The sequence below is a fragment of the Myxine glutinosa genome, chromosome 1 (genome assembly GCF_964187855.1).
Source record: "Myxine glutinosa chromosome 1, kmMyxGlut1.1, whole genome shotgun sequence".
In the NCBI taxonomy this organism is placed as follows: domain Eukaryota; kingdom Metazoa; phylum Chordata; class Myxini; order Myxiniformes; family Myxinidae; genus Myxine; species Myxine glutinosa.
The window spans coordinates 6975893-7000484 of NC_136261.1; the positions used below are offsets into that span (position 1 = coordinate 6975893).

At 48.0% G+C, this 24592-nt stretch overlaps 1 protein-coding gene across 1 annotated transcript in view; it reads left to right on the plus strand.

The window, feature by feature from the left end:
* Positions 1 to 1771: 1771 nt before the first annotated feature.
* The window catches only part of LOC137421138 (myosin-binding protein C, cardiac-type-like), a 146710-nt gene continuing 123889 nt past the window's right edge, over positions 1772 to 24592 (plus strand). Inside the window, exons 1-3 of the mRNA XM_068106888.2 lie at positions 1772 to 2002; positions 3793 to 4071; positions 18331 to 18513. Of these exons, the coding sequence (XP_067962989.2) occupies positions 1984 to 2002; positions 3793 to 4071; positions 18331 to 18513 (481 nt within the window). The 5' untranslated portion in view covers positions 1772 to 1983. The remainder of the gene's footprint in view (positions 2003 to 3792; positions 4072 to 18330; positions 18514 to 24592) is intronic.

Here is a 24592-nt window from a genome sequence, read left to right on the forward strand (position 1 = left end):
TGGGTGGAGCTATGGTTCCCAGAATGGGTGGAGCTTTGAGGTTTTGTCTTCTCTGCAAGAACAAGAAGAACAAGAAGAAGAAGAACAACAACAAAACAGCAGAGGGCACTCTATGAGCAGCGTCTGCGACGCGGCTAAAAATCTGAAACATGGCTCATTGTCAAGTACGATATGTTAATGTTAATAAGATATGTTAATGATGATGTTATCGGTGCCTTCATTATGACGTCATAATTCGACAAATACAACACTTATCTATCCGGTCATTATTTAAAAAAATTCAGCAACTGTTGGTCTGATGGACACTAAATTTTCACCATATGAGCGCCTCCTCCTTTGCAATATTTTAATGATAATCATGATGTCATAGGTCATGTGGTACAGGCGCCATCTTGGAAAAAACGAAAAAATGTTGCACCTCTATATCTCCAAAACCGCTCTATGGGAAAAATTTAAACGTGGCTCATTGTAAATAACTCCATATGGGGAATAAGTTTCTTAACGATGACGTCATTGGTGCCATAATTATGACGTCATAATTCGACAGGGACAAGGCTTAGTCTGATCAGTTTGAAATTTATTGAGCATGATCTATGCAACAATTATTTAGAGAATATAAATTTATGATGTCATCACTCACGTGGTCTGGCAGCCATATTGGATCAAAAAAAATGTTCAAAAACAGAAGAGTTGGCTCACACCAAGTTAACTGCGCAGGGTAAGTATCTATGAATACCATCTAGTTTTTAATGTTAATGCACTCTTACTTTGGTAAGCTGAACCATCAATGCCCTTACCCATACTCCCTCCTTATATACTTCCTCCTCTCCTCTCCATACTTGCTCTTCTCCTCTCCATACTTGCTCCTCTCCTCTGCATACTCCCTCCTCTCCCCTCGTTATATACTACCCCCTCTCCTCTCCATACTTGCTCCTCTCCCCTCCTTGTATACTCCCTCCTCTCCCCTCGTTATATACTACCCCCTCTCCTCTCCATACTTGCTCCTCTCCTCTCCATACTTGCTCCTCTCCTCTCCATACTCCCGCCTCTCCCCTCGTTATATACTACCCCTTCTCCTCTCCATACTTGCTCCTCTCCCCTCCATACTTCTTCCTCTCCTGTCCCTTTCCTTCTCTCCCCTTCCTTCTCTACTTACTCCCTCCTCTCTTCTTCCCCCCCCCCCCCCCCCTCCCACTTTCTTTGATAGCTTTACCTTATATGGGGAATTGCTTTGAACGTGAGGTAACCAGGGTATTGTTTTAGACTTAATCTATTTAGTACACACGTAAATCTATTTGCACTATAACCCTTGTCGACATTTGTTCCACAGACAAGACACACCTTCTCTCTCCTCCATAAACCACAACACCACCTCCTCATCTCAATGGCATCGTCAATACCGCTTCTCCTTAATTACAACTTCCCACTCTAATCCCAACTCACCATCACTAATCCCATTAACGGCCTAAACCGAACACCCCTATACCCCTAACAGCCCAAATCCCCCCTAATCCCAAAATTCCACATGACCCCTCCCCCTTAATGTCAATGACCATCTGGAGTCCATCACGCGAAACCTCGCGTTCTTCGGAAGGTTCAGATATCGCTCTGGAGGACATTATGACCCACCCTCGTTAACGTTGCCGGGGCCACTGTAAGGACTTGGTTATTTCGAGCTCGGAGTGAGATTGGGATCCTGAAGTGTGGAGGTGGGGGGGGGGGGGGGGAGGGGGAGAGGGTTTTGATAGCGGGGGACTTGTAATTTCCATTTGACTCGGGTGTCCCATTGCTTCTTGGAGTGTCCTAGTCGGTTCCTCATTGTCCCATTCGATCGTCATTGTCCCATTTGGTCCCTCATTGTCCCATTCGACCCTCATTGGCCTCCTGCGTGCTCGAATCTCGAGCTTTTACCCACGGGGGTTTGGACCCTCCGAGTGATTTCATTGGGATCTTGAACCTGTGAGCGCCGTTTGAACCACCGAGATGTCACCAAAAGTTCCAGGTAATGTGCAATTCACAATGAATATGAGGTCAGTAACTGGATAGAGTACTAGCTCGATTTGAAGGGTTTATAAAGGTTGGGTTTGGATTCGGGTGAGAGCACGATGTGGTTTATAAATGAGAAGTTTAGATCCAGGTGAGAGCCCGATTATGTGGGTAATAAAGGTGGGGTTTAGATCCAGGTGAGAGCTCGACATACGGGTTATAGAGGTGGGGTTTAGATACAGGTGACAGCCTGATGTGTGGGTTATAAAGGGTAGGTTTATATCCAGGTTAGGGCTCGATATATGGGTAATAAATGTGGGGTTTAGATCCAGGTAAGAGCTCGATATGTGGGTTATAAAGGTGAGGTTTAGATCCAGGTGAGAGCTGGATGTGTGGTTTATAAATAAGGGGTTTAGATACAGGTGAGAGCCCTATGTGCGGTTTATAAATGAGGGGTTTAGATCCAGGTGAGAGCCCGATTATGTGGGTAATAAATGTGGGGTTTAGATCCAGGTGAGAGCTCGACATACGGGTTATAGAGGTGGGGTTTAGATACAGGTGACAGCCTGATGTGTGGGTTATAAAGGGTAGGTTTATATCCAGGTGAGGGCACGATATATGGGTTACAAAGGTGAGGTTTAGATCCAAGTGAGAGCTTGATGTGTGGTTTATAAATAAGGGGTTTAGATACAGGTAAGAGCCCTATGTGCTGTTTATAAATGAGGGGTTTAGATCCAGGTGAGAGCTTGTGTGGTTTATAAATAAGGGGTTTAGATCCAGGTGAGAGCTTGTGTGGTTTATAAATAAGGGGTTTAGATCCAGGTGAGAGCCCTATGTGCGGTTTATAAATGATCCTCCTCTGATACATTGTGTGGTTTTAAGCGTTTACATTTGGGACGGCGATTGTATCACCTGGCTGCATCTTACAGGTGGCCGCACCCGCACATTAGGAGTTTTTCTTCAATTATTCTGTGGGTTATACACCTTCCTTGGCCCCCTACTTGTTCCTCTCCTTGTCCCCAACTACTCCCTTTCCTTCTCCCCTCCTTCTCCCCCTCCAACTCCTCCTCCTCATCCACCATCTCACCCTTCCTCTCTCCCTCCTTCTCCCTCACCTTCTCCCCTCCCTGTCTCCCTACTTGACCCTCTCCTTCTCCCTCTCATTCTCCCCCTCATTCTTCCCCAGCTTCTTCCTCTCCTTCTCCCCAACTTCTCCCCTCCTTCTCCCTCTCCTTCTCCTCATTCTTCCCGACCTTCTTCCTCTCCTTCTCCCCCTCATTCTTCCCCACCTTCTTCCTCTCCTTCTCCCCCTCATTCTTCCCCACCTTCTTCCTCTCCTCCCCCCTCCTCATTCTTCCCCACCTTCTTCCTCTCCTTCTCCCCTCATTCTTTCCCACTCTACCCCCTCCTTCTCCCCTAAATCTTCCCCATCTTCTTCCTCTCCTTGTCACCCTCATTCTTCCCCACCTTCTTCCTCTGCTTTCCCCACCTTCTCCGTCTCCTTCCCCCCCCCCCCTCATTCTTCCCCACCTTCTTGCTCTCCTTCTCCCCTCCTTCTTTCCCACTTTCTACCCCCTCCTCCCCCTCATTCTCCCCCTAAAACTTCCCCCACCTTCCTCTCCTTCTCCTCCTCATTCTTCCCCACCTTCTTCCTCTCCTTTGCCCCCTCATTCTTCCCCACCTTCTTCCTCTCCTCCCCTCCTTCTTTCCCACTTTCTACCCCTCCTTCTCCCCCTCCTTTTCACACTGCTGTTCCCCCTTCTCCCCTCTCTTCCTCCTCCTCCCCCAAAACGTCCCTACCTGAAGGGTCCACTTTCACCCTGAAGCCCAAGTCCCAGGACGTACCTGAAGGATCCACAGCCGAATTTGTGGCCCAGGTGGCCCGAGAGGACACCTCTGTGCGCTGGGAACGGGACGGACGAGACTTGAACCCCGGGGGTCGCTGGTCCGTTTCTCGTCCGTCCTCAGGTCGTCACGTGCTGTCCGTGAGTGACGTCAGAGCTGAAGACGCGTCGGAATTGGCGGTCATCGCAGGAGGGTCCAGGGTCCGATTTCGTCTACAGGTGCTGAAGCCACAACCATCAGGTATAGCGAGTGCCAGGTGTATGCTGAGTTAAACTGACTGGTAATGAGATGAGGATTAACTAGTTATGTAACTTTGTTTCATGTACTAATAACAAAGATAAATGGATGTACAAGTACAAACATTGTCCGAAATAATAGTTAGCATGGAACAAAGAAAAACTATTCTTATTCCCTTTCCGTGGTTCAAGGTGAGATTTCAATTTTAAAAAATACATTATTAACAAGAAAAAGAGCAATCAGAGATTGCAAACCCTCACCAGGATGTATTTTCAGTGGTTTTTAAGGCTTTTGTGTTAAAACAAATATGGCGGCCGAACCACGTGACCGATGAAGTCATCTATTTTTTTTCTAAACGAATATATTCCTAGATTATGCTCAAGAAATTTCATCTTGATCGGATGAAGTTTTGTACTTGTGACGATTATTATCATGAATTATGACGTCATAATAGAGGCACCTATGACATCATCATCATTAACGTATTTCATTCCCCATGGGGAGTTCTTTACAATGAGCCATGTCTCAATTTTTTTCGATTCAGCGCTTTCCGAGATATAGAGGTGCAAAGTTTTTCGGTTTTTCCAAGATGGCGGTCAAACCACGTGACCTATGACGTCATAATTATCATAAAACGTTCTACAGGTGGAGTTGCACCTATGATGAAAATTTCCTGGCAATTGGACCAACGGTTGCAGAGAAAATCATATTTATTCTGTTGTGGAAAAGCAGACAAACAGACAAAGAAATAAACAAACAAACAAACGGACTCAAATGCATTACCCTCTCCTCTGGCGAGGGTAACTAGATGGTATTCATAGAATAGTTACGCTGCACTGCCCAGTCACCTTGGTGTGAGCCAACTCTTCTGTTTTTCAACGTTTCTTTTTTTTTTGATCCAATATGGCTGCCAGATCACGCGAGTGATGACATCATAAAATTATATTCTCTAAATAATTGTTGCATAGATCATGCTCAATAAATTTCAAACTGATCAGACTAAGCGTTGTCCCTGTCGAATTATGACCGTTAACAACACCTATTCCCCATATGGAGTTTTTTTACAATGAGTCATGTTTCAATTTTTTCCATAGAGCGGTTTTGGGGATATAGAGGTGCAACCTTTTTTAGGTTTTTCCAAGATGGTGCCTGTACCACATTACCTATGACGTTGTAGCGGTTGCCGCTGAACATACACAATCGCCTTACACCTGCCGAGGACGCAAAAACGGAGCGATCGCTGTGCCGGGCTCGCCCAGACCGCCCGGAGACGCTCAGTCTCGCCTTTCCCGGGCTTGCCCGGCCCGTCCGGCGACACCCAGTCTCGCCGTTCCCGGGCATGTCCAGGCACGCCCGGCCCGTCCGGCAACACTCAGTCTCGCCTTTCCCGGGCATGCCCGGACTCGCCTTTCCCGGGCTCGCCCGGCCCGTCCGGCGACACCCAGTCTCGCCGTTCCCGGACATGTCCAGACTCGCCCAGGTCTCCCGGACACGCCCAGTCGCGCCTTTTAAGGGCAAACGCTCCGGCATGAGATATTCGAGTGCTTGTATATAATGCTGCCCGATAAACGGGCTTTTCAGAGTACCCGAGGTGATTTGATGCAATAAAGAAACTCGGACGAATTCCAGCTTTTTGTCGCGTCCATTCTTTCGATTCGAGTTGGAGCACAGCTCCTTCATTGGTGACCTACCGACATGGACACGGCAGTTGCCCTCAAACTGCCTACCTTCTGGGAGGCTCACGCAGCGGTTTGGTTCGCCCAGGCGGACTCCCAGTTCGCCCTGCGAGGCATCACCGCCGACGACACCCGCTTCCATCATGTGGTAGCAGCACTCAGCTCAGCCACCGCGGCCCGCGCCCTCAGCCTCCTCCAGCACCCGCCAGCCACTGACAAGTACGGCGCGATCAAGAAGCTCCTCCTCGACGCTTTCGCCCTCTCATCGGCGGAACGCGCACGGCGCCTGCTCGACCTGCCCGAGCTCGGCGACACGCACCCGTCCGAGCGAATGGATTACATGCTCTCGTTGCTCGGGGAGCACGCCCCGGATTTTCTTTTTCAAGAGCTGTTCCTCCGTCAGCTGCCTAGCCAGGTACGCCTCGCCCTGGCAAGCACGCAGATCACGGATCCCCGCGCCCTCGCCAGGGAAGCCGACAAGATCTCCTCGGCAGGCCAACGCATCGGGGCAGCGACCTGGAGCCCGCCGCCGTCCGAAGCAATGCCCATGGCGACCGAGCACCCGGCACGGTCGGCGGCCGAACTGCCGGCGCAATTGGCGGCCGCTACGCCGCGCCGACCGCCTCCAATACGACGACCGGGGCCTACACCTGACCAGGCGTGGTGTTACTACCATGCCAGGTTCGGACAAAAGGCCCGGACATGCCGATCCCCGTGCACTTTTGGCAAGTCGGGAAACGGCCGGGCCGGCGTTCATTACCAGCCATGAGCACCGGCCACATGGGCAACTTACGTTTTATCAGGGACAAAGCGTCTGGACGGCGATTCCTGTGTGACACCGGCGCCCAACTGAGCGTCATACCCACCTCCGATCAGGACAGGCAGTCCGCGGTTTGCGGCCCCTCCTTGGTGGCGGCCAACGGATCAGCCATCCGCACCTTCGGCCCATGCAACGTCACCCTCTGCTTCGGCAACCAGCACTTTCATTGGACTTTTGTGACCGCAAGCATGCCCATGGCTCTGCTGGGCACCGACTTCCTCTGCGCACACGGGCTGCTGGTTGACATCAAACGTTCAGCTCCCTGGCATGCACGTTGAGCAGCTCCACGCCGACCGAGCTAGCATGCGCCCTCCCGGCGGCGAACGAGTTTGCTCGCCTGCTCGCGGAGTTCCCAGCCCTCACGCGGCCGACGTTTTCGGCCGTCGCGGTACGACATGGTATCGAGCACCACATACCAATTACGGGCCCGCCAGTCTACGCCAGAGCCCGCCGCCTCGACCCAGCCAAGCTCGCCGTGGCCAAAGCCGAGTTCGACGCTTTGGAACACCTCGGCATCGTGTGGCGCTCCGATCGCGCGTGGGCTTCGCCACTACACATCGTAACGAAGCCGGGGGGCGGCTGGCGCCCATGTGGCGACTACCGCCGCCTTAACGACGTTACCACCCCCGACAGGTATCCGATCCCGCACATTCAAGACTTCTCCACCCGTTTGGCAGGACGGGTCATTTTTTCGAAGATCGATTTGATACTGGGATACCACCAGATACCTGTCAGGCCGGCCGATGTCCCAAAAACGGCCGTCATCACGCTGTTCGGCTTATTCGAATTCCTTCGAATGCCATTTGGCCTCAAGAACGCGGCTCAGGCGTTCCAGCGCTTGATGGGCGGCGTGCTGCGCGACCTGCCGTTCCTCTTCGTCTACCTGGATGACATCCTCGTCGCCAGCGCGTCCCGGGCCGAGCACCTCCTCCACCTCCGAACACTGTTCGGGCGCCTCAGCGAGCACGGCCTAATCGTCAACCCGGCCAAATGCCACTTCGGCACGATGGCCGTTGAGTTTTTGGGCCACCACATCACCAAGAACGGGGCCGTGCCGCTGCCTACCAAGGTCGAGGCCATCACCGCGTTTCCACGTCCCCGCTCCATCAAGGCCCTGCAGGAGTTCCTCGGCATGGTGAAATTCTATCACCGCTTCGTGCCCCGTGCTGCTCAGCTCATGCGGCCCCCCCTCTACGAAGCCCTCCGGGGCAAGCCGGCCAAACACGACGTCATCTGGTCCGCAGCCATGGACGCAGCATTTACAAGCTCAAAGCGGGCCCTCGCCGACGCAACACTGCTCGCTCAACCGGTGCTCAACGCTCCCATCGCCCTCACCACGGATGCCTCCGACTACGCGGTGGGCGCCGTACATGAGCAATGGGTGAACAGGGTTTGGCAGCCACTCGCTTTTTTCAGCCAGCAACTCTGGCCGAACGAGCTCAAATATAGCACGTTTGACCGCGAGCTCCTCGGTCTACACCTGGCCGTTCGCCATTTCCGCCACCTCCTGGAGGGCCGACCCTTCACGGCTTTCGTCGACCACAAGCCATTGGTTTACGCAATGGCCAAAGTCACGGAGCCATGGTCGGCCCGCCAGCAGCGCCACCTCTCCGCCGTGTCGGAGTTTACCACGGACATCCGGCACGTCGCCGGCAAAGACAACGCCGTGGCCGACTGTCTTTCTCGGGCCAGCGCGAACGCGGTCCACCTCGGCGTGGACTTCGTGCTTATGGTGGCTGACCAGACCACCGACACCACGGTGCAAGCCCTCTGGGCGGCGGACACGGGCCTCCGCCTGGCCGACGTCCCCTTCGCGGACACTGTCCTGCTCTGCGACGTCTCCCAAGGCCAGCCTCGCCCATCGTGCCCGTTACCTGGCAACGCCGCATCTTCGCCTCCCTCCACGGCCTTTCCCACCCGGGCCGGAAAGCTTCCCAGAAGCTGGTGTCGGCACGATTCATCTGGCACGGCCTTTGACGGGATGTCCGCGATTGGACCAGCACCTGCACGGCCTGCCAACAGGCCAAGGTCCACCGACACACCTAGGCCTTGCTGGCACCTTTCACCGTGCCCGAATGGCGTTTCGACCACGTCAACGTGGACCTGGTGGGCCCCCTCCCCCCATCACGGGGTTTCACACACCTGCTCACCATGGTGGACAGGACCACCAGATGGCCGGAGGCCATTCCCCTCGTCTCCACCACCACCGCCGACGTGGCGCAGGCTTTCATCGCCACCTGGGTCGCCCGTTTCGGCGCACCGGCGGACATCTCTTCGGACCGCAGGCCGCAGTTCACCTCTGAGCTGTGGGGCGTGGTCGCCCGCAACCTGGGGGTCAGGCTCCACCGTACCACGGCCTACAACCCCCAAGCCAACGGGTTGTGCGAGCGGTTCCACCGTTCCATGAAGGCCGCGCTCATGGCCAGCCTTCAGGACGGCGGCTGGACCGACCGGCTACCGTGGGTCCTTTTGGGCCTCCGCACGGCCCCCAAGGAGGACCTCCGGGCGTCCACCGCCGAGCTGGTCTACGGCCAGCCGCTACGCGTCCCGGGCGAATTCGTGCCCGACGCCACCAGTCCCTGGTCCACAGCTCGCCAGCACTCGGACCTCCAGGAGACCGCCCGACGGTTTGCCCCAGTGCCAACGTCCCACCACGGTGCCCCCCAGGCCTACGTCCCCCCAGCGCTTCGCACAGTGGAGTACGTTTTCGTGCGTCATGACGCACACCGGGGGCCACTCAGGCCGCCGTACGACGGACCCTTCCGGGTCCTGTGACGGGACGACAAGTCCTTCGTCATCGACGTCGGTGGCAGGTCGGACCGGATTTCGGTGGACCGCCTCAAGCCGGCGCACGTGGACATCGACCAACCACCTCGGTTGGGCCTTCCTCTGCGGCGAGGCCGCCCCCTGTCCACGGTGCCTCCCGCTCGACCACCCACCCCCACACCGGACCCCCCCTCACGACCCTCCAGGGGTCGCTTCGGCCGGGTCATCAGGACCCCCATTAAATTGACCCTGCCTGTGCAAGTCGATTCTGGGGGGGCGTGTGTAGCGGTTGCCGCTGAACATACACAATCGCCTTACACCTGCCGAGGACGCAACCACGGAGCGATCACTGTGCCGGGCTCGCCCAGACCGCCCGGAGACGCTCAGTCTCGCCTTTCCCGGGCATGCCCGGACTCGCCTTTCCCGGGCTCGCCCGGCCCGTCCGGCGACACCCAGTCTCGCCGTTCCCGGGCATGTCCAGGCACGCCCGGCCCGTCTGGCGACACCCAGTCTCGCCGTTCCCGGGCATGTCCAGACTCACCCAGGTCTCCCGGACACGCCCAGTCGCGCCTTTTAAGGGCAAACGCTCCGGCATGAGATATTCGAGTGCTTGTATATAATGCTGCCCGATAAATGGGCTTTTCAGAGTACCCGAGTTGATTTGATGCAATAAAGAAACTCGGAAGAATTCCAGCTTTTTGTCGCGTCCATTCTTTCGATTCGAGTTGGAGCACAGCTCCTTCAACGTCATGATTATCATTAAATTATTCTTCAGGAGGAGGCGTTCCTATGGTGAAAATTTCGTGCTTTCAGACCAACAGTTGCTGAGAAAAGAAAAATCACAATGATCCGATGTGTTGTACATGTCGAATTATGACGTCATAACGAAGGGACCTATGACATCATCATTAACATATCTTATTCCCCAAGGGGAGTACTTGACAATGAGCCGTGTTAAATTTTTTCCAAGGAGCGGTTTCGGAGATATAGAGGTGAACTTTTTTCGATTTTTTCCAAGATGGCGTCTGTACCACGTGACCTATGACGTTATAATTATCATAAAAAAATTCTACAGGAGGAGCCGTACATATTCTGAAAATTTCGTGTCCATCGGACTAACAGTTGCAGAGGAATTTTTGTTTTATTCATACTGATCAGATCAAGCGTTGTACGTGTCGAATTATGACGTCATAAGTAAGGCACCGATGACATCACCAACAACATATCTTATTCCCCATGGAGAGTGCTTGACAATGAGCCATGCTTAAATTTTTTCCATTGAGCGGTTTGGAAGATATGGAGGTGTAACGTTTTTCCAAGATGGCGTCCGTACCACGTGACCTATGACGACATAATAATGAATAAAACAATTATACAGGCAAAGGCGCTTCTGTGGTAAAATCTCGTGATAATCAGACCAACGGTTGCCGAGGAAATGAATTTTTAACATGCAGATACGTACGGCACACACATGTACGGCACACGGCACACATACGTATAAACTGAATGCCTCACCCCGATTTTCACTTCGCGAGCGCAGGGTAATAAACTGTTTTGGACAATGAGACCTTCCACCTTTTAAACCTTGTGATTATTGGTTGATGCAGCTCATCAGCTAACAAAGCTCTTTTTGTTTGCTCTTCAGTCTCAACATCATTAGAGCTTAATTTTTTTTAATTTCTAAAATACATAGTATTATCACCTTCCAATTTTAATTTAGCACCAATCTCAGTTTTAAACTATAAACCCATCAACTTTATCTCTTAATGTTGGATTTTGTATCAAAGACAAATTATACAACATTTCTCTCTCAGCTTGGTGTGCTATTCCCATAATCAATATCATGCGTCACACATACTTGATCAACCCTGTTTTTAGGTTTACTCCAAGTCTTTGGATTTCCAACTTCATTCAATCTTTTATTCAAGTTTGTTCCTGGACCACAGAAAGAATATCCGGGAAGATGTAATTCCCCTGGAATTCCATTTGTTGTAAACTTACTCCCCTATAAAAACATTTGTATATCTCCTCCACTGCTATCCATTATTTCAGTCATTCTATTTATTTATGACAAATATTTGTAGACGTGCATGAAGGAAAGATTTATTTTGATTTTTCTATCACCGTTTGTCACCTTTAATATTGTTGCGGTTTTGTGGTTGCGCAATAAAAGGTTAATTTCCCCTCATAGTTTAGTTACACCACAACATGTAGCCTCGTTTAAGTTCAGTTATTTCATAGTAAATGTAAGCGTAGACCTTTCCTGTGTTAGTTTTGCGTTGAGTAGAATAATGAGAGTTAGGTCTCCTTCCAATGCTTATGATGCCTCGATGCTTTTGGATTTGGCGCGAAATCCCACGAGGCCGGCCTGAACAAGTCGATCAAGGCCAAAGGAAGGTGGGACAGGAAGAGTGGGAGTGACCGGTAAGTACGAGCCGCCAATCAGGGCTCGAGGGGTGTGGCTTACCACTGCGGCAAAAGGCGTGGTTTGGAACATTCGATGTGGGCCAGGGCGTGGTGATATAACCCTGTGCCCGGAGCCCCCACCTCAGTTATGAGGGGAGAGGCAGTCGTTGAGTTATGAGGAGAGACGCGCTGTGCCAAGTTATGAGAGTGTGGGGTGTTGAGTACGAATACAAGTTGTGAGCCGGGGTCCTCTGTTGAATTAAGTTATGAGGGGAGACGCGCTGTGACAAGTTATGAGGGGAGAGGCGCTCGCTCAGTTATGAGAGTCGGTTCGGAGCGCCAAGTTATGAGAAGGGAGGCAGACGAGTTACAAGTTGAGTTCTCAGTTGAGCTTGAGTCGGATCCTCCTTTGAGTTACGAGAGTGAAAGTGCGCAGTTGTATTAATCGCACTGTGAAAGACTGCCGTGCCGGGCCACAGACGCGCGAATATTTCCTTCCGTCTGCCTGCTTTGCCAATATACGCGCTGCGAGGATTCCTCCCGCCTGCCTGCCTGTCTTCGCCGGGATACGTGCAGTGACCGCCAGAGGGCCACGCCGGGTGAGCTGTTCCTGAACGACCAAAGCCGGCGCGTTCAGCGCATGAACAATCCTTCCTTCACCCCCCTGTGAGTGTGAATGGGTCCATTGTCTGGGAGGGTAAGTAAGACTGTTTAAGCCTGCCCTGTGTCTCTGCTTCTTCTACCAATCATTGTAAATAATAATGAAACCTGTTATTCCTTTGATTCGATCGCTTTTGTCTTTCCATCATTGACTAAGCATGGTACGAATGAAATCACTCTGATCGGGTTCCAATAACAAGGTAACAGCACGGACCACGTGGTACGCCATCCGCTCGGACGTACTCAAATTACGCGTGGTTCGTGTGAGACTTGATCCGCGCTTCCACGGCGGCGTGGGTACTTAGGTACGCGCGAAAATTGTCCCGAAACCCTGTCCCGCGTCTGACCGGAAGTGGCGACTCATTCTCGCGGTTGCGAAGACCCCAGGAGAACAAGAGGCTTAATCTCCCCTTGGTAAGGGAATGGGGTCGTGCAAAACCGTAACAATATCATGAGGACTTTAAGAATTTATCTTTATATTTTTTTCTCTCATTTACTTTAGAATAAAATCAACTGTGAAAGTTGAATCGACATCTGTCCCTTTACTTATAGCAACCACCTTGTCATAATATTCAATTCATGTAATTGTACACAGCTCCGATCCAAATCCATCTCCTGGTCCACATGACGTCATCACTGGGCACCAAAGGGGGCCCTGGCGATGATGCGTGCCTAAAGGGAGCACTCAGTTTTCACTCCATTTGTTTGTTTGTTTTCTTGTTTTCTTTCTTGTTTGTCCAGGCGATATCTCAGCCATCCTTTGAGTTAGGAAGCTGAAATTTCAGCACAATAGCGAGTAAGTACTTTGGCAAAAACGCTATTTTTGATTAATCAATTAATTGATTAATTACTTCATTATTATCGATTTATTAAGTACTTATTTGTTTTCTTTCTCTTCTGGCCATTATCTCAGGCATTTTTTGAGTGAGGAAGCTGATATTTGGACATGACAATGACCAAGTGATTTGGCTACAAAGGGTATTTTTGATTTATTGATTAATCAATTAATTAATTAATTAATTAACAAAGAGTTACAGATTCGGATGAAACTGGTGGTTTAGGTATGCTATTAGCCAATTCATTGAGAAATTAATTATTTTACAATTATTATTTTTTTATTTTAATTGCGCAATTAATTATATAATCAATCAATTATTGTACACTGCTCCCTCCCAATTCCGTCTTCATGTGCTGCATGGCAGCATCGCTGGGCACTGAAGGGGGCCCAGCAATGTTGCGCTTATGAGGATATGTTTATTTATTTGGCATGGGGGTGATGTACTTTGAATGTAGTTGTACTCAAAGCCTGAGCAGGACTGGGCTTTATTGGGGGACTATTCAAAGCTTGAGTGGGACTGCTTAATGGGGGACTATTCAAAGCTTGAACAGGACTGGGCTTTCATGGGGGACTATTCAAAGCTTGAGCAGGACTGGGCTTTAATGGGGGGACTATTCAAAGCTTGAGCAGGATTGGTCTTTAATGGGGGACTATTCAAAGCTTGAGCAGGATTGGTCTTTAATGGGGGACTATTCAAAGCTTGAGCAGGATTGGTCTTTAATGGGGGACTATTCAAAGCTTGAGCAGGATTGGTCTTTAATGGGGGACTATTCAAAGCTTGAGCAGGACTGGGCTTTAATGGGGGGCTATTCAAAGCTCGAGCAGGACTGGGCTTTAATAGGGGACTATTCAAAGCTTTAGCAGGACTGGGCTTCAATAGGGGACTATTCAAAGCTTGAGCAGGACTGGGCTTTAATGGGGGACTATTCAAAGCTTGAGCAGGACTGGGCTTTAATGGGGGGACTATTCAAAGCTTGAGCAGGATTGGTCTTTAATGGGGGATTATTCAAAGCTTGAGCAGGATTGGTCTTTAATGGGGGACTATTCAAAGCTTGAGCAGGATTGGTCTTTAATGGGGGACTATTCAAAGCTTGAGCAGGATTGGTCTTTAATGGGGGACTATTCAAAGCTTGAGCAGGACTGGGCTTTAATGGGGGGCTATTCAAAGCTCGAGCAGGACTGGGCTTTAATAGGGGACTATTCAAAGCTTTAGCAGGACTGGGCTTCAATAGGGGACTATTCAAAGCTTGAGCAGGACTGGGCTTTAATGGGGGACTATTCAAAGCTTGAGCAGGATTGGGCTTTAATGGGGGACTATTCAAAGCTTGAGCAGGATTGGGCTTTAATGGGGGACTATTCAAAGCTTGAGCAGGACTGGGCTTTAATAGGGGAGTATTCAAACCTTGAGCAGGACTGGGCTTTAATAGGGGACTATTCAAAGCTTGAGCAGGATTGGGCTTTAATGGGGGACTATTCAAAGCTTGAGCAGGATTGGGCTTTAATGGGGGACTATTCAAAGCTTGAGCAGGATTGGGCTTTAATGGGGGACTATTCAAAGCTTGAGCAGGACTGGGCTTTAATAGGGGACTATTCAAACCTTGAGCAGGACTGGGCTTTAATATGGGACTATTCAAAGCTTGAGCAGGATTGGACTTTAATGGGGGACTATTCAAAGCTTGAGTAGGATTGGGCTTTAATGGGGGACTATTCAAAGCTTGAGCAGGATTGGGCTTTAATGGGGGACTATTCAAAGCTTGAGCAGGATTGGGCTTTAATGGGGGACTATTCAAACCTTGAGCAGGATTGGCTTCAATAGGGGACTATTCAAACCTTGAGCAGGACTGGGCTTTAATGGGGGACTATTCAAAGCTTGAGCAGGACTGGGCTTTAATAGGGGACTATTCAAAGCTTGAGCAGGACTGGGCTTTAATGGGGGACTATTCAAAGCTTGAGCAGGACTCGGCTTTAATGGGGGACTATTCAAAGCTTGAGCAGGACTGGGCTTTAATAGGGGACTATTCAAAGCTTGAGCAGGATTGGGCTTTAATGGGGGACTATTCAAAGCTTGAGCAGGACTGGGCTTTAATAGGGGACTATTCAAAGCTTGAGCAGGACTGGGCTTTAATAGGGGACTATTCAAAGCTTGAGCAGGATTGGGCTTTAATGGGGGACTATTCAAAGCTTGAGCACGATTGGACTTTAATGGGGGACTATTCAAAGCTTGAGCAGGATTGGTCTTTAATGGGGGACTATTCAAAGCTTGAGCAGGACTGGGCTTTAATGCGGGGCTATTCAAAGCTTGAGCAGGACTGAGCTTTAATAGGGGACTATTCAAAGCTTGAGCAGGACTGGGCTTCAATAGGGGACTATTCAAAGCTTGAGCAGGACTGGGCTTTAATGATGGACTATTCAAAGCTTGAGCAGGACTGGGCTTTAATAGGGGAGTATTCAAACCTTGAGCAGGACTGGGCTTTAATAGGGGACTATTCAAAGCTTGAGCAGGATTGGGCTTTAATGGGGGACTATTCAAAGCTTGAGCAGGATTGGGCTTTAATGGGGGACTATTCAAAGCTTGAGCAGGATTGGGCTTTAATGGGGGACTATTCAAAGCTTGAGCAGGACTGGGCTTTAATAGGGGACTATTCAAACATTGAGCAGGACTGGGCTTTAATAGGGGACTATTCAAAGCTTGAGCAGGATTGGACTTTAATGGGGGACTATTCAAAGCTTGAGTAGGATTGGGCTTTAATGGGGGACTATTCAAAGCTTGAGCAGGATTGGGCTTTAATGGGGGACTATTCAAAGCTTGAGCAGGACTGGGCTTTAATCGGGGACTATTCAAACCTTGAGCAGGACTGGGCTTCAATAGGGGACTATTCAAACCTTGAGCAGGACTGGGCTTTAATGGGGGACTATTCAAAGCTTGAGCAGGACTGGGCTTTAATAGGGGACTATTCAAAGCTTGAGCAGGACTGGGCTTTAATGGGGGACTATTCAAAGCTTGAGCAGGACTGGGCTTTAATGGGGGACTATTCAAAGCTTGAGCAGGATTGGGCTTTAATGGGGGACTATTCAAAGCTTGAGCAGGATTGGGCTTTAATAGGGGACTATTCAAACCTTGAGCAGGACTGGGCTTTAATAGGGGACTATTCAAAGCTTGAGCAGGATTGGGCTTTAATGGGGGACTATTCAAAGCTTGAGCAGGATTGGGCTTTAATGGGGGACTATTCAAAGCTTGAGCAGGATTGGGCTTTAATGGGGGACTATTCAAAGCTTGAGCAGGATTGGGCTTTCATGGGGGACTATTCAAAGCTTGAGCAGGATTGGGCTTTAATAGGGGACTATTCAAACCTTGAGCAGGACTGGGCTTTAATTGGGGACTATTCAAAGCTTGAGCAGGACTTGGCTTTAATAGGGGACTATTCAAAGCTTGAGCAGGATTGGGTTTAATGGGGGACTATTCAAAGCTTGAGCAGGACTGGGCTTTAATAGGGGACTATTCAAAGCTTGAGCAGGACTGGGCTTTAATGGGGGCCTATTCAAAGCTTGAGCAGGACTGGGCTTTAATGGGGGACTATTCAAAGCTTGAGCAGGATTGGGCTTTAATGGGGGACTATTCAAAGCTTGAGCAGGATTGGGCTTTAATGGGGGACTATTCAAAGCTTGAGCAGGATTGGGCTTTAATGGGGGACTATTCAAAGCTTGAGCAGGACTGGGCTTTAATGGGGGCTATTCAAAGCTTGAGCAGGATGGGGCTTTAATAGGGGACTATTCAAAACTTGAGCAGGACTAGGCTTTAATGGGGGACTATTCAAAGCTTGAGCAGGACTGGGCTTTAATGGGGGACTACTCAAAGCTTGAGCAGGATTGGTCTTTAATGGGGGACTATTCAAAGCTTGAGCAGGACTGGGCTTTAATGGGGGCTATTCAAAGCTTGAGCAGGACGGGGCTTTAATAGGGGACTATTCAAAACTTGAGCAGGACTGGGCTTTAATCGGGGACTATTCAAAGTTTGAGCAGGATTGGGCTTTAATGGGGGACTATTCAAAGCTTGAGCAGGACTGGGCTTTAATGGGGGATTACTCAAAGCTTGAGCAGGATTGGTCTTTAATGGGGGACTATTCAAAGCTTGAGCAGGATTGGTCTTTAATGGGGGACTATTCAAAGCTTGAGCAGGACTGGGCTTTAATGGGGGGCTATTCAAAGCTTGAGCAGGACTGGGCTTTAATAGGGGACTATTCAAAGCTTGAGCAGGACTGGGCTTCAATAGGGGACTATTCAAAGCTTGAGCAGGAATGGGTTTAATGGGGGACTATTCAAAGCTTGAGCAGGATTGGGCTTTAATGGGGGACTAATCAAAGCTTGAGCAGGATTGGGCTTTAATGGGGGACTATTCAAAGCTTGAGCAGGACTGGTCTTTATTGGGGGACTATTCAAAGCTTGAGCAGGGCTGGGCTTTAATGGGGGACGATTCAAAGCTTGAGCAGGACTGGTCTTTATTGGGGGACTATTCAAAGCTTGAGCAGGATTGGGCTTTAATGGGGGACTATTCAAAGCTTGAGCAGGACTGGGCTTTAATAGGGGACTATTCAAACCTTGAGCAGGACTGGGCTTTAATAGGGGACTATTCAAAGCTTGAGCAGGATTGGGCTTTAATGGGGGACTATTCAAAGCTTGAGCAGGACTGGGCTTTAATGGGGGACTATTCAAAGCTTGAGCAGGACTGGGCTTTAATGGGGGACTATTCAAAGCTTGAGTAGGCCTGGGCTTTAATGGGGGACTATTCAAAGCTTGAGCAGGACTGGGCTTTAATGGGGGACTATTCAAAGCTTGAGCAGGATTGGGCTTTAATGGGGGACTATTCAAAGCTTGAGCAGGACTGGGCTTTAATGGGGGACTCCTCAAAGTTTGAGCAGACCTAGGCTTTTAGGGGTCTCATCAAAGCTTGAGAATGACAAGACCTTAAGAGAACTCATCAAAACAGCCCTTCATTTTTGTGAAAACCTTTAGTTTTCCATTAAAAAAATTGGAGTCTCTTGGGAGGTCAGTAGTGGAAGAGCAGCCCTTAACAAAAATCATTTGATGATGTGTGTCAGTAGTGGAAGAGCAGCAAGTCGGAGGTGGGAAAATGCTCCCTCTTTCTGTTAATGAGGCGGATGAGGAGGTGGGGTCAGCGAGGCTCGAGCAGGAGGGTGGAGGTGAAGATAACTTTTGCGAGCATCGGCAGGAACTCACCGGACTCTTCTTGGAAAAGCCACAAAATGGGATCGTCCAAGTCGGTGAGTTTGACTTTTCAAAACGGCCTCCTCGTTCAGACTACATTCTTAGTTTCCAAAAAAAAAGTAGAACGGCACTCTTCGACGTCACGGCGTCGACAGATTATGCGTCTGCCCACATTATTACATCATTATACATACTTGTACCAAGTTTGATTTAAATCCATTCAGCTGTTCTGAAATATCACATTTATTACCTGACATGACCTCTGACCTTTGATGCCAAAATCTAATTATTTCATCTTTGCATCATAATACAGACTTGGCATTTAATATGGAATATATATTTTTTCTTGACTTGGGTTTACTTTCTGAACTCAGTATATCAATCTGGTGAGTTTCTTTTACCCTTCGGTGATGTCTTTGTTGAAAGAATTATGTCACTGATTGTCTTTCGCAGCAAGAAGTCAATAACAGGATAATATCACAGGTGGCGTGACAAAATGTACGGACAGGTACATATGACGATTGGCTTCACAATCCGGTATATAAGGGTTGTTGCATTCTGTATTAGTGGAAAACAACTGCTGCACGTCTACAAAAGTTATTGCCGCTTCCTCTGGAGATGGTCCGTCAACTTGACAATGCTGTTTGTCATTTAGTGGTGGCTTTGCGAAATTCCGGCATGAAACAGCGTGCTATTGCTCGGCAGTATGGCATCACTCAAGGTCAGGTGTCAAAGATCCTGAAACGAAATACTCAGAGGGGTGTCCCTACTCCAATACCGAGGCCAGGACGTCCCCGCAGAACCACAAGGAGGGATGATCGCCAGCTGCACCGGTTAGTCCGCAATGGCCGTACCAAGTCAGCTAATCGGCTTAGGGCTGAGTGGCAGCAACTGACAAATGTGCCTGTATCCAGAAGGCTAGTCAACCAACGACTGGTTCAAGCAGGCTATCGTGCCAGGCGTCCCCTGAGAAAGCCACGTCTGACCAGACAACACCACCAGCGCCGATTGCAGTGGGCCAGAGAGCACCATCAATGGCAGCCAGGACACTGGAATCACGTGATCTTCAGTGACAAGTCTAGATTTCTGGTCTATCGTCAATATGGCCGCGTCCGAGTGCGCAGACAAGTGCATGAAGCCTACAACGAAGATTGTATAGTGCCAAGATTCCGAGCTGGGGGTGGTGGGGTGACCGTTTGGGCTGCTTTTCATGCAGGGGGCAAAAGTGACCTGGTTGTTCTGAATGGAAACCTGAACCAGTTCAAGCACAGGGCCATTCTGGAAGAAACATTGCTTCCATTTGTTTGTGCAGCCTTTAGAGGAAACTTTGTCTTCCAAGATGACAATGCACGGCCTCATCGTGCTCGCATGATCCAACACTTTCTTGCTGACCGTGGTGTAGAGCATATGGAGTGGCCTGTCACTGCATGGCAAGTGATTCCTGTCCAAACCTTGGCAAATCTCGTGAACAGCATGCCTCAACGTGGACGTGCTCTCCTGAATGCTCGTGGGGGTTACACGAAGTACTGAACTGTAATTTTACTGTCCGTAATCCCAGTCGTAATTACCTTCGCAAAAGCGGAAGGTTATGTTTTGATCGCTGTGTATTTATTTGTATGTCTGTGTGTGTGTGTGTATGTTATTCGCATAACTCAAAAAGTATTCAACCGAATTGCATGAAATTTGGTGGGATGATTGGTTATTATCCGGGACACATTTGATTAGATTTTGGGAGCAATCGGGTCAAAGGTCAAGGTCAAGGTCACGAAAAGGTCAAAATCGTATTTTTACCAAGTACAGAACAGTAGCTGCGGCGAAGGTATGCGCTCTACCGAGTGCCCGTTCTAGTTATTTGTATGTCTGTGTGTGTGTGTGTATGTTATTCGCATAACTCAAAAAGTATTCAACCGATTCGCATGAAATTTGGTGGGATGATAGGTTATTATCCGGGAACCATTTGATTAGATTTTGGAATCGATCGGGTCAAAGGTCAAGGTCAAGGTCATGAAAAGGTCAAAATCGTCTTTTTACCATAGCGCGGTCAATTTGTGTCCAATTTGTATGAAACTAATGCCAAAATGTTCAGAATTCAATGCCCAATCTTGTGATATGCGACATGACACTCTGACGTCATAACCCTTGTTTGTATGTCTGTGTGTGTGTGTGTATGTTATTCGCATAACTCAAAAAGTATTCAACCGAATTGCATGAAATTTGGTGGGATGATTGGTTATTATACGGGACACATTTGATTAGATTTTGGGAGCAATCGGGTCAAAGGTCAAGGTCAAGGTCACGAAAAGGTCAAAATCGTATTTTTACCAAGTACAGAACAGTAGCTGCGGCGAAGGTATGCGCTCTACCGAGTGCCCGTTCTAGTTAAACTTTTGGTTTTGTTGAAATTTTTTTTTGGCTAATGTGCAAAATAAAGAGATACTTCTGGAAAACGTACAGAAGTTTAACACAGTACTGTCCATGAATTGAGTTCGATATCAGTTTACATCACTTTCAAGGATCAATTTATTTGTTTAGAAATGTCAAATGTGGTTTTTGTTTTTTTTAAAGGTCACATTAACAATATCTAGAATAATTTCAACATAATTCCAATGAACTTTTGGTTCTAAGTCATCTTGAAAAGTAAGTTGACCCTCGCAAAAAAAATATTCCATATCAAATGCCAAGTCTGTATATACATACATCTAGTTTGGTGAAACTCCAATCACTGGTTCACACGTTAGTGCAGTAACAGAATTGTTACCTTATCGGACTTCTCACCTTTGACCTCTTGATTCCATAATCAAATACGTTTATCTTTACATCATTATAATACTTGTACCAAGTTTGACTTGGTTCCCTTCAGCTGTTCTTAAGTTATTGAGGTAACAAAATAATTTTTACTTTCCATGACCTTTGACCTCTTGACCCCAAACTGGAATTCCTTCATCTTTGCATCATTTGACCTCTTGACCCCAAAATATAATCAGTGCATCCTTACATCATTATACATACCTGTACCAAGTTTGGTTAAGATCCCTTCAGGCGTTCTTAAGTTATCGCGGTAACGAAATATTTTTACTTAACATAACCTCTGAACTTTGACCTCTTGACCCCAAAATCGAATCGGTTCATCTTTGCATCATAATATATACATATAATTAGTTTGATGAAAATCCCATCACTGGTTCACAAGTTAGTTGGTAACAGAATTTTTACTTAACAGGACCTTTGACCTCTTGACCCCAAAATGTAATCAGTTAATCTGTACATCATTCTACATACCTGTACCGAGTTTGACGTCAATCCCTCCAGCTGTTCTTAAGTTATCGCGGCAACGAAAACGGACGGACGGATGGACAGACAACCAGAAAACATGACGCCCTGGCGTCTTGGTCGGCGGAGGCATAAAAACTTCGCCTTTTATGTTGTTTATTTTGAAATTTTGACTTTCTTTGTTAATTAATCCTTCATGACCAATTTGTCCATGATTTCTTATTTCCAAACTTCATGGCATTGTAAACCACACTGCCCATGGTTTCTTTTTGCTAACATTGTAAACCCCCATTGTAAACCCCCATTGTAAACCACACTAACCATGGTTTCTTCTATCTAACATTGTAAACCCCCATTGTAAACCCCCATTGTAAACCCCCATTGCAAACCACACTGCCCATGGTTTCTTCTTTCTAACATTGTAAACCCCCATTGTAAACCACACTAACCATGGTTTCTTCTATCTAACATTGTAAACCCCCATTGTAAACCCCCATTGTAAACCACACTGCCCATGGTTTCTTCTTTCTAACATTGTAAACCCCCATTGTAAACCACACTAACCATGGTTTCTTCTATCTAACATTGTAAACCCCCATTGTAAACCCCCATTGTAAACCACACTAACCATGGTTTCTTCTATCTAACATTGTAAACCCCCATTGTAAACCCCCATTGTAAATCCCCATTGTAAACCACACTGCCCATGGTTTCTTCTTTCTAACATTGTAAACCCCCATTGTAAACCGCACCGACCATGGTTTCTTCTTTCTTACATTGTAAACCCCCATTGTAAACCACACTGCCCATGGTTTCTTCTTTCTAACATTGTAAACCCCCATTGTAAACCGCACCGACCATGGTTTCTTCTTTCTAACATTGTAAACCCCCATTGTAAACCCCCATTGTAAACCCCCATTGTAAACCACACTGCCCATGGTTTCTTCTTTCTAACATTGTAAACCCCCATTGTAAACCGCACCGACCATGGTTTCTTCTTTCTAACATTGTAAACCCCCATTGTAAACCACACTGCCCATGGTTTCTTCTTTCTAACATTGTAAACCCCCATTGTAAACCGCACCGACCATGGTTTCTTCTTTCTAACATTGTAAACCCCCATTGTAAACCACACTGCCCATGGTTTCTTCTTTCTAACATTGTAAACCCCCATTGTAAACCACACCGACCATGGTTTGTTCTTTCTAACATTGTAAACCCCCATTGTAAACCCCCATTGTAAACCACACTGACCATGGTTTCTTCTTTCTAACATTGTAAACCCCCATTGTAAACCACACTGCCCATGGTTTGTTCTTTCTAACATTGTAAACCCCCATTGTAAACCACACTGCCCATGGTTTGTTCTTTCTAACATTGTAAACCCCCATTGTAAACCACACTGCCCATGGTTTGTTCTTTCTAACATTGTAAACCCCCATTGTAAACCACACTGCCCATGGTTTGTTCTTTCTAACATTGTAAACCCCCATTGTAAACCACATTGCCCATGGTTTCTTCTTTCTAACATTGTAAACCCGCCATTGTAACCCACACTGCCCATGGTTTCTTCTTTCTAACATTGTAAACCCCCATTGTAAACCCCCATTGTAAACCACACTGCCCATGGTTTCTTCTTTCTTACATTGTAAACCCCCATTGTAAACCACACTGCCCATGGTTTCTTCTTTCTAACACTGTAAACCCCCATTGTAAACCACACTGCCCATGGTTTCTTCTTTCTAACATTGTAAACCCCCATTGTAAACCACACTGCCCATGGTTTCTTCTTTCTAACACTGTAAACCCCCATTGTAAACCCCCATTGTAAACCACACTGCCCATGGTTTCTTCTTTCTAACATTGTAAACCCCCATTGTAAACCACACTGCCCATGGTTTCTTCTTTCTAACATTGTAAACCCCCATTGTAAACCACACTGCCCATGGTTTCTTCTTTCTAACATTGTAAACCCCCATTGTAAACCCCCATTGTAAACCACACTGACCATGGTTTCTTCTATCTAACATTGTAAACCCCCATTGTAAACCACACTGCCCATGGTTTCTTCTTTCTAACACTGTAAACCCCCATTGTAAACCACACTGCCCATGGTTTCTTCTTTCTAACATTGTAAACCCCCATTGTAAACCACACTGCCCATGGTTTCTTCTTTCTAACACTGTAAACCCCCATTGTAAACCCCCATTGTAAACCACACTGCCCATGGTTTCTTCTTTCTAACATTGTAAACCCCCATTGTAAACCACACTGCCCATGGTTTCTTCTTTCTAACATTGTAAACCCCCATTGTAAACCACACTGCCCATGGTTTCTTCTTTCTAACATTGTAAACCCCCATTGTAAACCCCCATTGTAAACCACACTGACCATGGTTTCTTCTATCTAACATTGTAAACCCCCATTGTAAACCACACCGACCATGGTTTCTTCTATCTAACATTGTAAACCCCCATTGTAAACCCCCATTGTAAACCCCCATTGCAAACCACACTGCCCATGGTTTCTTCTTTCTAACATTGTAAACCCCCATTGTAAACCGCACCGACCATGGTTTCTTCTATCTAACATTGTAAACCCCCATTGTAAACCCCCATTGTAAACCACACTGACCATGGTTTCTTCTATCTAACATTGTAAACCCCCATTGTAAACCACACCGACCATGATTTCTTCTTTCTAACATTGTAAACCCCCATTGTAAACCACACTGACCATGGTTTCTTCTTTCGAACATTGTAAACCCCCATTGTAAACCACACTGCCCATGGTTTCTTCTTTCTAACATTGTAAACCCCCATTGTAAACCCCCATTGTAAACCACACTGACCATGGTTTCTTCTA